The 13,546-nt window shown below is 51.2% G+C and overlaps 1 protein-coding gene across 9 annotated transcripts in view; it reads right to left on the bottom strand.

Annotated features, from left to right (window-relative positions):
• Window positions 1-13,546, bottom strand: part of KANSL3 (KAT8 regulatory NSL complex subunit 3) — a 72,129-nt gene that overhangs the window by 8,851 nt on the left and 49,732 nt on the right. For 7 of the 9 annotated variants that reach the window (XR_004443903.1, XR_004443906.1, XR_004443911.1 and 4 more), the window contains 3 exons: window positions 7,937-8,149; window positions 4,440-4,582; window positions 4,197-4,249 (listed from right to left, as the gene is read on the bottom strand). The exons of 1 other annotated variant lie outside the window; for it this stretch is intronic. Coding sequence is in view for 1 of the 8 variants with exons in the window: in XM_033238864.1 (XP_033094755.1) it covers window positions 8,105-8,149 (45 nt within the window). In the remaining 7 variants the exon portion in view is untranslated. Of the gene's footprint in view, window positions 1-4,196; window positions 4,250-4,439; window positions 4,583-7,759; window positions 8,150-13,546 lie in introns of those variants that run through there. One more of the 9 variants, XM_033238864.1, reaches the window with a different exon arrangement.

Below are 13,546 nucleotides of genomic sequence, written 5' to 3' on the forward strand. Positions count from 1 at the left end.
AGCCGAGCCCTCTCTGCAGCACCATCCCACTTGCCTGACCCACATGGACGGTCCAGAATGACCACTGGATTGAAATCACAGGAGGTGCCTGCAGGGAAAGGGGAGCAAATGCACTGGTCTCGGCCTGGGTGTCTGCGTCGGTAACAAGCCCCTGCGGTTTCAGATGTGGTTGCCCTGGGGCTCACATAGAGCCCCTGTGGCCTGATGTCCTGCTTGCTGCAGGCCTGATGGGAGCAGGGCCTTGGCTCAGGAGGAGGGAGAGTGGGTTCTATTCAGAGGCACCATCCCTCCCTCCACAAGCAGCCTGCACCCAAGCAGTTTCACATGTAGTCCTGGAAAAGGGGGGCCACTGCTGGCCAAGCAGAGGGTAGATGTCGGGGCATCAGGTGTGAGCAGGTCAGCGGGCGACACGCACCACTGGAACTTGCCGTGCCCGCTGGGCCTGGGATGCCGGGATGCTCATCATCTCCAGCCATGGGAGGGGACCCCACAGTTTGCAGGTAGGGAGGCTGAGGGCAGGGATGGGCAGGGTCTTCCTTGCCCAAGGCCACCATTCACAATGACAGAACCCAGGCCAAGGAACGTGCAGCATGCTTGGCAGCAGGGAGTGGGCGGCCAGGCCAAAAGTGCACCCTGCCCCTGGCCACCTCCTTCAGGAGCAGCCTGTGGAGGGGAGCTCAGGCACCTTCCAAGTGAGGCCTGTGGCCGGTGGAGGGGCAGAGAGTGGTGGTCCCTGCTGTTGAGAGCACTCAGGCTCTGCAGGGGCATCTCCCAAACTTCCACCTCCTTCTTTCTGAGAGATGCCAAGATGCCAGCCTAAGCACCTGCAGTGACCCGCCCTGAGCTCCCACTGCCACATGCAGTCCTTCTCTCCAAGCTGCTGAGGCTCAGTGGATGATAAAGAATGGGAAGGGGTCGGGTGCGGTGGCTCACACCTGTAATCCCAGCACTTTGGGAGGCCAAGGTGGGCAGATCACCTGAGGTCAGGAGTTCGTGAACAGCCTGGCCAACACGGTGAAATTCTGTCTCTACAAAAAATACAAAAATTAGCGGGGCATGGTGGCGGGCGCCTGTAATCCCAGCTACTTGGGAGGCTGAGGCAGGAGAATCTCTTGAACTCGGGAGGTGGAGGTTGCAGTGAGCCAAGACTGCGCCCCTGCACTCCACCTTAGGCAACGAGCAAAACTCAAAAAAAAAAGGGTGGGGGAAGGGGGCTGAGTTCCGTCCACCCTCCAGGCCCTGGGTGCTGGGCCACAGACCACTGGGGTCAGATCCCCTGGACAAAAGGGGCAGAGCCCCTTCATCTGCAAAGCAACACTGGCCTGGCCCCGGCACAAAGACGGGCAGGACTTGAGCGCAAGCGGCTCAGCGCTGTGATCACGACGCCCTCTGGAGGCCCATCTGGAGAATGCACCTCCCGTGGGGCGTCTGTCCAGGGCAGGTGGGCGCCCTGGGCAGGAGGCAGGGGACCCTGTTTTGGCACAGATGCTAGAGCCCGATGTAGTCGTGCTTCTAGGACACCCTCTGGGCCCAGTGCCCCACAGCCTGGTACTAACTGTACCCGATTCTTGGAGGGCAGCGTCCTGGCTCACAACCGGCGTAAATGGTGGGTTCCCATCAGTGCCTCTGATTCCTCAGTGAGCAGAGACTGAGGACAGGACCAGGGCTGGAGACCTGAGGTTGGGGGGAGGAGGGGACGAGAATGAGTGATCTCAGACGGGAGCGCCCCCACGCCAGGGCAGTGCCCTGGGGCCTCTGGGAAGCACCAGGTTCCACCTGAGGTTGGTGGCACGGGTTTTGGGTTTCGACGGGACCAGGCCACCAGCTGTGTGCGGAATAGGGGAGAGCCAGGTTCCACCGAGGAGGCGCGGGCCGGGGGAGTCTGGTGCAGCAGAGCGGAACAACGGAGCTGAGACGAGTGCAGAGAGCCAGGCCAGTGGAAGGCCTGGAGTCGAAGCTGGGTGCGGGGAGCCAAGGATGGGTGGTGGGACTGATGGACCATAGTGGGGCTCCCAGAACCACGGGACTCAAGGAGGTGGGCTGGGAATAAGAGGGCTGGCTGACGTCCCCCGTACCTGGGTGCACTCGTGAGAGTGAGTGGAGAAGAGCAGGCCAAGGAACGAAGGGACCAGGGCGTGGGAAGCCTTGGAGTCACCGCCTTTGGACCAAGGTCAGGCAAGAAGTGGGGAGGAGGGGCTCGGGGTCCACAGCAAGGCCGCGGTGCAAGGGCAGCAACATGAGCTAGCAGCAACCCATTTTGGGACAGTGTGGAGAAGCGATCTGCACTGCAGAGAGCTGAGGGAGTGGTCTCTGGGTGGGCAGAGCCACGGGCTGGCAGGGGAGGAAGCAGAGGGGCAGCTGGGAGTCCAGGCAGGGAAGTCAGAGGCCTCCACCACTCAAAACCACAGGGTGGGCCAGTGCGATGGCTCATGCCTGTAATCCTAGAACTTTGGGAGGTCAAGGCAGGCAGATCACCTGAGGTCAGGAATTCAACACCAGTCTGGCTAACACGGTGAAACCCCATCTCAACTAAAAATACAAAAATCAGTCGGGCGTGGTGGCACGCACCTGTAGTTCCTGCTACTAGGGAGGCTGAGGCAGAAGAATCACTTGAACCCAGGAGGCGAAGTTTGCAGTGAGCTGAGATTGTGCCATTGCACTCCAGCCTGGTGACAAGAGTGGAAACTCTGTCTCAAAAACAAACAAACAACAGAGGCTGCTGACAGTGCCCTGAGACGTGTTTAAAAAAATTTTTTTTTTTAAGAGATGGGGGTCTTGCAGTGTTACCCAGGCTGGAGTGGTGCTGTGGTTATTCACAGGCAAGGTCATCATGCATTGCGACACCCAAACTCCTGGGCTCAAGCAGTCCTGCCGCCTCAGCCTCCTAGGCAGCTGGGACTGCAGGTGCATGTCACGGCAGCCAGCTAAATGTTTTCAAATAATTGCCAGAATTTAAAAATCAGATTTCACATAAAAAATGTGGATATCAGGCTTCTCTTTAAAAACCAGAATTTCTGGCCAGGCACTATGTCTCATGCCTGTTACCTCAGCACTTTGGGAGGCCGAGGCGGGCGGATCACCTGAGGTCAGGAGTCAAGACCAGCTCGGCCAACATGGTGAAACCCTGTCTTTACTAAAAATACAAAAATTAGCTGGTTGTGGTGGTGGGCACCTGTAATCCCAGCTACTCGGGAGGCTGAGGCAGGAGAATCGTTTAAACCTGGGAGGCGGAGGTTGCAGTGAGCTGAGATTGTGCCACTGCACTCCAACCTAGGTGACAGAGTGAGACTCCATCTCAAAAAAAAAAAAAATTCTGGCCACATGGGAGCACTTCCTGGAGGTGAGTAGTTGCTGCTGCCTTTTGGACAGGGTGACCTACCCGTTCACCACAGTTGCCCCAGCCCCTATCTCCACAAACCTGAGGGACCCAGCCCTTTGCCACCTGCCCCAGGCACCCCTGTTCAAGCCAGAGTCCTGTTGCTGCTGAGACAATAGGTGGCAGCTTTTGAGACTCCTTCCCACACTGGAGGTTCTTGGCTCCATGCTTAGAGTTCCCACCACCTGCTGGGCCTTGTCATCCAGCGCTCAAGGGTCAGCAGATAGAGAGGGAAGCTCAAAGAGCTGAAGCCAGAACACAGGCCCTGAGTCCTGAGTCCTCCACGGCTCAGTGTGTCCGTAAAGGTTCGCAGGCCCCTCACTGGCAAGCAACAGATACAAACCCCGACCCAGGCAGGAGGGAGCCTGAGTGACTGAGAACTGCAGGAAGAAGAGAACCCCCAGGCCACCGGGGGTGGGGACAGCAGCCCTGCACCCCTGCACCCCTTCTCTGGCACTGCCATGGGTGAGCTGGAGCCGGCTCCTCCCGGCCCAGAGAGCGCACTGCGGGCATCTCTTCCCAGCTCTCGGTTGATGCCTACCGGGAGCTTGAACCAGGCAAGGCAGGAGTATCTACAACCCCCAGAAATCAGCACATGCTGGCTGAGTGCGGTGGCTCACATCTGTAATCCCAGCACTTTGGGAGGCCGAGGCGGGTGGATCACCTGAGGTCAGGAGTTCGAGACCAGCCTGGCCAACATGGTGAAACCCCGTCTCCACTGAAAATACAAGAATTAGCCAGGAGGGTGGCGGGCGCCTGTAATCCCAGCTACCTGGAAGGCTGAGGCAGGAGAATCGCTTGAACCTGGGAGGCGGAGGTTGCAGTGAGCCGAGATCATGCCATGCACTCCAGCCTGGGCCTCAGAGCGAGACTCTGTCAAAAAAAAAAAAAAAAAAAAGAAAGAAATCAGCACGTGCTACACATCAGGGCTCCCCCCACCCCCAGCCAGGGCTCAATCACCTAGCAGCATGCACTGCCGACTCAGCTCCAACTGCCTTCTCTCCCTGGGGCCCACTTCAGGATACACTGAGAGGGGAGAATCTTATCTGAGGCCTCTGCTTACCCGGTAACCTCTGAGGCTGTTGCCTCAGAGGAAGCGTGTCTTCCAGGTAGACCAAGACAGTGGCTGCCATGCTGGGTGACGCCAGGTGCATATCCTTCTCTGGGCCTCCGTTCCCTCATCGGTGATACGGAAATGAGTCACTCCTACCTCAAGAGTGGGGGGCATTTAGTGAAAGTGCTCTGTAAAGTTCTGACGAATGTGGATCATCACCTCCTTCCCCACCAGCAGTGCTGCTCTACCAGCCTGACCACCCCGTGCCCTGCCCTTTACCTCACTGCTTTTTAACATTCCTGCCCTCCCGCCTGGCTTCTGACTCACAGTCACACTGAACTTTGGATCCTGTCAGCGTCTGGGTCGAGTATGGCAAGTCAGTTCCCCCCAGGTATCAACTTTGACTGATGGTGGCTGTCCGCAGCTTGGGGTTGACTCAGTGTGACAGTGATGCAATTGATTAGTAATGTCTGCCAAGGCCACAGGCAGCGGTGCGGAGGCTCACCTGCCACTTAGTTGCCATCTCTGTCTACATGGATGATGATCTAACTGTGCCTGATGATGGGCTGTCTGATGTAGGTCCTGACCTCACGGCCACATCTTAGCCACAGCTCCTGTGCAGAGCCGCCTCGTTTCTCTCCCACAGGAGCAAGAGTTGTGGAGGAGCAGGTCTTGGATTGGGCGGTCAAATCCTGGAAGTCTGGGTTGGACAACCCTTGGCCTTGAGCTACATACAGAGTTTGATCCCTGGGTAGTCGTCAGGGAGGCTGCCTCTTGGGAGAAACCCAGGTAGGCTGTCCAAAAACCAGCAAGGTCTTTCCACAGCAGCTGGAGAGGGATGATCTAGGATCCACACCAATAGGATAGAGTAAAAGTGGCACAATTCTGGTGTCATTTGTAGAGTAACCGCAGTGCTTCTGAGCCTGTGGCCTTGGGTATGGGGATAATCAGTAGACGACAAATTTTTTAAATCATTTCAAGGCCGGGCGTGGTGGCTCACGCCTGTAATCCCAGCACTTTGGGAGGCCGGGGCGGGCAGGTTGCCTGAGGTTAGGAGTTTGAGACCAGCCTGGCCAACATGGCGAAACCCCTGTCTCTACTAAAAATACAAAAATTAGCTGGGTGTGGTGGCAGGTGCCTATAATCCCAGTTATTCAGGAGGCTGAGGCAGGAGAATCGCTTGAACTCGGGAGGCGGAGGTTGCAGTGAGCCAAGATCACACCACTGCACTCCAGCCTTGGTGAAAGGGCGAGACTCCATCTCAAAAAAAAAAAAAAAAAAAAAAAAAAAAAAAAATCATTTCAAAGTCCAGCTGTCATCAGCTCACCCCTCTGCATAAACCTGGTCCATGACCTTCCATTGCCCTCAAGTTAAAACCCAAATGCCTCAGTCCGGAAGGCTCTTCATGGGCTCTGCTTCCTTCCCCAGGCGCCTGGCTTACATCCACCCCACCCTCCACCACCCATAGCACCCAAACCCCTGCAGTTTCTGTCTGGGCTGATCCCTGAGGCCCCACTCCAGCTCTCTGGCCTGACTGGCTGTCCCTCAGCTCTAGAAGAACATTTTCACCCAAAAAAACATGTCACTGCTCCCACTTTTCCTTCCAGTCTCTCAGAAGTTTCTTCCTCCAGGAAGCCTTCCTGGCTTAGGTACCCATCCCGTGTGCCCCCACAGCACCCAGTGCTTGTCTACCCGCCACTGTGGACCCATGACTTCCAGCATCCCTGCTTCCCCAGACTGTCAGCTCCCCGAGGGCAATTCGCAATCCCCGTTGACCACCAACCCCAAGTTATACCTAGGCCTGTACAACAAGGGTCCCTTCCTTGTTTTTCTTTTTACCGAAATTATTTTGGTACATGTGCCCACTAGCAACATTCAGAAACATCCCTGGTATTCCTCCACATCCCAGTGGTTCCCAGAGGGCTCCTGCATGCTCGGGAGGCAGCCCCAGGTTCTTTGCCACTGCATTTGCTCAGATTGCTGTTGTCCTGGGGAGGAGCAGCTCTTCCCACCAATAACCTCTGCCACATTCCCATCTGGCTTTGGAGAAGGGAGAGAACCCGGTCTTGATTCTTCCTTCAGAAATACAGCTACACCCATCCCCTCCCTCCCCACCCTGCACACACCCATGACACCAAGCAGGGACATTTAATACGCTTTTCACAACATTTCTGGGAAGCAGTAGAAGGGACTCAGCACAAGGACACAACCCACAACTGCTTCCTGAAGCTGCCTCAAGCCTACCCACGCAGCACACGCCACACCCAGTTCCTGACGCGGGTCTGCATCAGGGTCTAGACCTCCAGACACCACCTGCAGCTCCAGGAGGCCCCACACCTTGGAACTCACTACTCAAGAGGAGGAAGGCTCATTTTCCTCCACCCTCACTGGGGGCTTTTCTCTAAATCCTCATTTCTAGGATTAACTTCCTAGCTGTTGGTCGACAGTGTCCAACCAATGGTGAAAACGCTTGAATATCTCCTCTGCTGAGAAGCAGCCATCCAATCAAAATGGTGGGTTTGGGTTACTTCTGCCACTCTCCCACACTGCCCTCTGCAATATACTGAAGTCCTAACCCTCAGCACGTGAGAATGTGGCCTATTTGGGAATAGGCTTGTTGCGGGGGTAATTCGTTAAGATGAGGTCACAGTGGAGTAGGGTGGACCCTCATCCACCATGACCGGCATCCTTGTAAGGAGACAGTTGTGGGAAGACGTGGACACAGGGAGAGTGCCACGTGAAGACAGGACTGGGCACAGGGAGAGTGCCACGTGAAGACAGGACTGGGCACAGGGAGAGTGCCACGTGAAGACAGGACTGGGCACAGGGAGAGTGCCACGTGAAGACAGGACATGGACACAGGGAGAGTGCCACGTGAAGACAGGACTGGACACAGGGAGAGTGCCACGTGAAGACAGGACTGGGCACAGGGAGAGTGCCACGTGAAGACAGGACATGGACACAGGCAGAATGCTACGTGAAGACAGGACTGGAGTGATGTGGCTGCAAGGAGTGCCCGAGATTGCCAGCAAACCAGTCGCAGCCAGGAAGAGGCAAGGAAGGATTCCCCTCCAGGAGCATGGCTCTGTCAACACCATGGCCTCCAGAACTGGGAAGGAAGAAATATCTGTTGTTTTACTGATTTATTTTTGAGACAGGGTCTTGCTCTGTTGCCCAGGCTGGAGTGCAATGGTGTGATCTTGGCTCACAACCTCACAGACTCAGGTGATCCTACCTCCTCAACCTCCTGAGTAGCTGGGACCACAGGCACGTGCCACTACACCTAATTCTGTGTAGTTTTTGTAGAGATGGGCTCTCACTGTGTTGCCCAGGCTGGCCTCAAACTCCTGAGCTCAAGCAATCCACCCACCCTGGCCTCCCCAAGTGCTGGGATTCCAGGTACAAGCTATGCACCTGCCTCTGTCGTTTTAAACCACCTGGTTTGAGGTACTTTGTCATGACAGCCCTGGGAAAAAAGTGCAGTGATATTCAAGGGATGACATAACCTGTCTGCAGGATGAACATGAATCACCATCAATACCACTTTCCAGAAGGCAGCGAGGATGCACACAGGCAGGACAGTAATACTGGTAGCTTAATATTTGTTTGGTGCTAACCTTGCTCCAGGCTTGGTGCTATGCAGGTCCCAGGAGTTATTTCTTCTCACAACTGCCTTAGGAGAAAGTTCTGTTCTCATCCCTGGGTTCCACAGGATGAGGCTAAGGGAGACTGAGTTGCCCGAGGTCACTGGCAAGAAAAGAGACAAGCCGGGCGCGGTGGTTCACGCCTGTAATCCCAGCACTTTGGGAGGCCAAGGCGGGCGGATCACGAGGTCAGGAGATCGAGACCATCCTGGCTAACACGGTGAAACCCCGTCTCTACTAAAAAATACAAAAAACTAGCCGGGCGAGGTGGTGGGCGCCTGTAGTCCCAGCTACTCGGGAGGCTGAGGCAGGAGAATGGCGTAAACCCGGAAGATGGAGCTTGCAGTGAGCTGAGATCCGGCCACTGCACTCCAGCCTGGGCGACAGAGCAAGACTCCGTCTCAAAAAAAAAAAAAAAAGAAAAAAAGAAAAAAAAAAAAGAATCACTTGAACCTGGGAGGGGAGCTTGTAGTGAGCCAAAATCATGCCACTGCACTCCAGCCGGGATGACAGTGAGACTCAGTCTCAAAAAAAAAAAAAAAAATGATATAATTGACTTTGAGGACTTCGGGGTAAGGGTGAGGGTGGGGGTGATTAAAATACTACACATTGGGTGCAGTGTACACTGCTCAGGTGCCAGGTGCACCAAAATCTCCGAAATCACCACTGAAGAACTTACCCACGTAACCAAAAACCACCTCTTCCCCAACAACTAATGGAATAAAACTTAAAAATAAGATTTTCTGTCTTTGATTATAATGTGTCTAGATGTGGGTTCTCCTTATTGCTCCCAGTTGAGACTCCATGTGAATGCTTTCAAACTGAGGCCTTTTCAATTTTCTCTTAATTCTTAGAAATGTTATCCTCCATTATGTAAAAAAATTACTTCCTTGTTTTTTTATCTCATTTTCCTTTCACGGCTTTTAAAAATTGAAAACAGTTTTGAGAGACAGGGTCTCACTATGTTGCCCAGGCTGGAGTGCAGTCGCTACCCACAGGCCTGATCATCGCACACTACAGGCTCGAACGCCTTCCCGAGTAGCCAGCTTTCCCTTCATGACCCTTAATTGTGTTCTACTGTTTCTACTTCTGTCCTCTATACTTCCTGGCTTTTTTGATGCCTTCTGAGAGAATTCCTAATTCTAATCTTCCAGTTAATTCTTTAGCCATATCCCTTCTACTTTTTATCCCATAATTACCTTGTTTTAGCTATTATATTTTCTACAACATTTCTGGGTTTTTAAATAAGTTTCCTGTTGTTTCACATCAATATCTGACCAACCATAACTCCTTACATATATCAGTCACATATTAACTTATCTCTTCCAATAATTCTGCTTCAGAAAGTATATGTTGTCCACTGTTGCCTTTTGTGAAGTGGCTATCTCCTCAAATGTTTAGTTACTTGTGGGGTGGTGTTGAAGGAGGCCAAGTGGGAAACTAAAACTTCAATCCCGATGAGTAGTAATAAGGCTCCCAACCCCCAATCCTGTTGTGCCATTAGAGACCATGTGGTTAGCCTGGAAATCTACCCCCACCTGGCAATAAGACACACTCCTGTCCCAGCAATTCTCGTGCCTCAGCCTCCCGAGTAGCTGGGATTACAGGCGCCCATCACCACACTCAGCTAATTTGTGTATTTTTTTTAGTAGAGACAGGGTTTCACCATGTTGGCCAAGCTGGTCTTGAACTCCTGACCTCAAGTGATCTGCCCGCCTCGGCCTTGCAAAGTGCTGGGATTACAGGCGTGAGCCAATGCACCCGGCCCTTTTCTTGTTTTCTAAATTATATTTGAAGCGAAACTTACAACACTGTCTAATGTGGTTGTCAAAGTACATAGATAGTTATACTAGAGGTGGAAGAGGGTAATGTGGATACCAGGAGACTGTGATAAGTTATATAAAGTAACATTTTAGAGCAACCACTAAAAAACTATACAAGGAGATACAACTCAAACCACTATGAACAAACCAAAATTGTATTCTAAAAAAAGTGTTCAAGTAACCCACTTACAGGCAGGAAAATGAAAACAAAACATGGAACAGAAAACAAAAACTAAAATGGCCGACTTGAGGCCTAACATTACCTACAATTACATGTAAGAAAACAGTCTAAAAACTCTAATTAAAAGAATGAGAATGGTATAGAAGAAAAATCATATGCTACATGCAGTCTACAAGAAATTCACTTGAAATATAATGACATAGGTAGGGTGAAAACAAAAGAATAAAAAATATATCACGCAAACATTAATCAAAAGCAAGTAGAATGGGTATAGTGTCAAATAAAGTGGACTTCACGGCAAAGAAAACTAACAGGGACAGAGGGACATGACATAATGACGAAAGGGTCCATCCACCAAAAAGACACAGAAATCCTGAAAGTGTATGTACCAAAAAACAGAACGGAAAACTATGTGTAATAAAAACTGACAGAACTGAAATAAGATACAGACAATTCCACAATTATAGTTGGAAATTTCAACACCACTCTTTCAACAGCTGACAGAATAACTTGACAGAAAATCAGCAAAGAGATACAAGAACTTGACAACCCCATCAACCAACAATTTCATCGACATTTATGGAACCCTCCACCCAACAGCAGAATGCATTTAAGCACCCACAGAATACATAGCAAGAGAGATCACCCCTGGGCCATAAACCTCAACAAATTTAAAAGACCACAATGAGATGCCACTACACACCTATTAGAATGGCTAAAAGAATAAATAAAAGAGGCCAGGCGCGGTGGCTCACACCTGTAATCCCAGCACTTTGGGAGGCTGAGGAGGGTGGATCACCTGAGGTCAGGAGTTCAAGACTAGCCTGGCCAACATGGTGAAACCCCATCTCTACTAAAAACTAAAAAAAAAAAAAAAAATTAGCCAGATGTGGTGGCAGGTGCCTGTAATCCCAGACTAGGGAGGCTGAGGCAGGAGAATTGCTTGAACCTGGGAGGCCGAGGTTGCAGTGAGCCAAGATCGCGCATTGCACTCCAGCCTGGGTGACAGAGTGAGACACTGTCTTCCAAAAATAAAATAAAAATAAATCATAAAAGAGACAATATAGAGTGCTGGTAGGAACGCAGAGAAAATGAATCTCTCATACACTGCTGACAGGAATGTAAAATAGTACGACTACTCTGAAAAACAGTGGCAGTTTCTTTTTTCTTCTTTAGAAACAAGGTCTTGCTCTGTTGCCCAGGTTGAGTACCATGGCAGGATCACAGCTCACTGCAGCCTTGACCTCCCAGGCTCAAGCAATCCTTCCATTTCAGCTTCCCAGGTAGCCGAGACTACCAGTGCACGGCATGACACTCGGCTAATTTGTATTTTTGTAGAGTCAGGGTCTATCATGTTGCCTGGGGGTTTCAGACTCCTGAGCTCAATCAATCCTCCCATCTTGGCCTCCCAAAGTGCTAGGATTACAGGTGTGAGCCATCAGGCTGGGTTGGCAGTTTCCTAAAAAATTTAAAACCTAACATATGACCCAGTAATCACGCTCCTGGTCATTTACCATACAGAAATGAAAACTCATGTTCTCATAAAAAAAAACTGCATACAATTAGCCGGGCACAGTGGCTCACACCTGTCATCCCAGCACTTTGAGAGGCCAAGGCGGGAGGATTGCCTGAGGTCAGGAGTTTGAGACCAGTCTAGCCAACATGGGGAAACCCTGTATCTACTAAAAATTCAAAAAAAATTAGCTGGGCCTGGTGGTGTGTGCCTGTAATCCCAGCTACTGAGGAGGCTGAGGCAGGGGAATTGCTTGAACCAGGGAGGTGGAGGTTGCAGTGAGCCGAGAGATCGCGTCATTGCACTCCAGCCTGGGTGACAGAGCAAGACTCCCTCTCAAAACAACAACAACAACAACAACAAACACTGCATACAATTGCCACAGCAGCTTTATCTGTAATAGCCCCAACAGGAAACAAACTAGATGTCCCTCAATAGGTGGATCAATTGTTACACAAACTGTGCTAAACCCGTACCATGAAATACCACTCAGCAATAAAAGGAATGAACGACTCATATACATACAACGACTTGGATGGCTATCAAGGAAATGATACTGAGTGAAAACAAGACAATCTCAAAAGGCCATGCACTGTAGGATCCCATTTACACATCATCCCATTTAGGACAAGTAGAAGAGATCACTGGTTGCTAGGGTCAGGAACGGTGGGGAAGGAGACGGGTGTGACTATGAAGGGGTGGTGCCATGAGGGAGATTTTTGGGCTGATGGAACCATTCTGTATTTTGTTTATGGCTACAGTGATTACATGACACAGAACTAAACACACACATTGTACCAACTTCCTGGTTTTAATTTGGTATTATAGTTATGTGAGATGTAAGTACCAGGGGAAACTTGGTGAAGGGTGTTATACTATACTATAATTGCAGGTTAAAAACACACGTATCTAACAGCCCAGCAGTGTTTTGCTTTGTTTTGTTTAAATCCATCTACTTCTCCTTAGAAGAGTAATGATATGAATCACATGACTTCATCTTCTGGATACTATGATTGGACTGGGTGGGGAGAGACAAGGAGAACCAACCCACAAGTGAGAGTGAGCCCATCAGGCTGTCTGCAGAATTAGAACTGAGTGAAAGAGACCAGCCATCCAGGAAGGGTTCTGCAGCTGAAAAGTCCTGTGACAACAGGATCAAAACTGGATCCTGGCAAGCCCAAGTCAGTTGAGGTCATGAGGCAAGTAGCAAAAACCGTGAGGCTCCTTGTCTATAAAAATGCCTGATGAGAGAACATTCCCTTTCAGAGATATTTTGGTGGTGAATAGGTTTCTCCTCCTTGCAGCCATCAACCCTGACCAAAATGTGTGCCTGAAAAAGAGATAAAAAGGTAACAAAGGCCGGGCACGGTGGCTCAAGCCTGTAATCCCAGCACTTTGGGAGGCCGAGACGGGCAGATCACGAGGTCAGGAGATCGAGACCATCCTGGCTAACAAGGTGAAACCCCGTCTCTACTAAAAAAATACAAAAAACTAGCCGGGCGAGGTGGCGGGCACCTGTAGTCCCAGCTACTCGGGAGGCTGAGGCAGGAGAATGGTGTAAACCGGGAGGCGGAGCTTGCAGTGAGCTGAGATCTGGCCACTGCACTCCAGCCTGGGCGACAGAACGAGATTCCGTCTCAACAACAACAAAAAAACAAACAAACAAACAAAAAAACTAGCCAGGCGAGGTGGCGGGCACCTGTAGTCCCAGCTACTCGGGAGGCTGAGGCAGGAGAATGGTGTAAACCCAGGAGGCGGAACTTGCAGTGAGCCGAGCGCCACTGCACTCCAGCCTGGGCGGCAGAGCGAGACTCCGTCTCAAAAAAAAAAAAAAAAAAAAAAGTAACAAAGACTTATCTGCATCATTATTTGCTATGGCCCTGTCCCCATACCCCTGAAGCTTCAGAGAGCTGTCATTTTAACAATCTAATCCTCGTCTCGCTTGACCTGACTGC

This window comes from Trachypithecus francoisi, unplaced genomic scaffold (genome assembly GCF_009764315.1).
Source record: "Trachypithecus francoisi isolate TF-2019V2 unplaced genomic scaffold, Tfra_2.0 Lachesis_group17, whole genome shotgun sequence".
Taxonomy (NCBI): Eukaryota; Metazoa; Chordata; class Mammalia; order Primates; family Cercopithecidae; genus Trachypithecus; species Trachypithecus francoisi.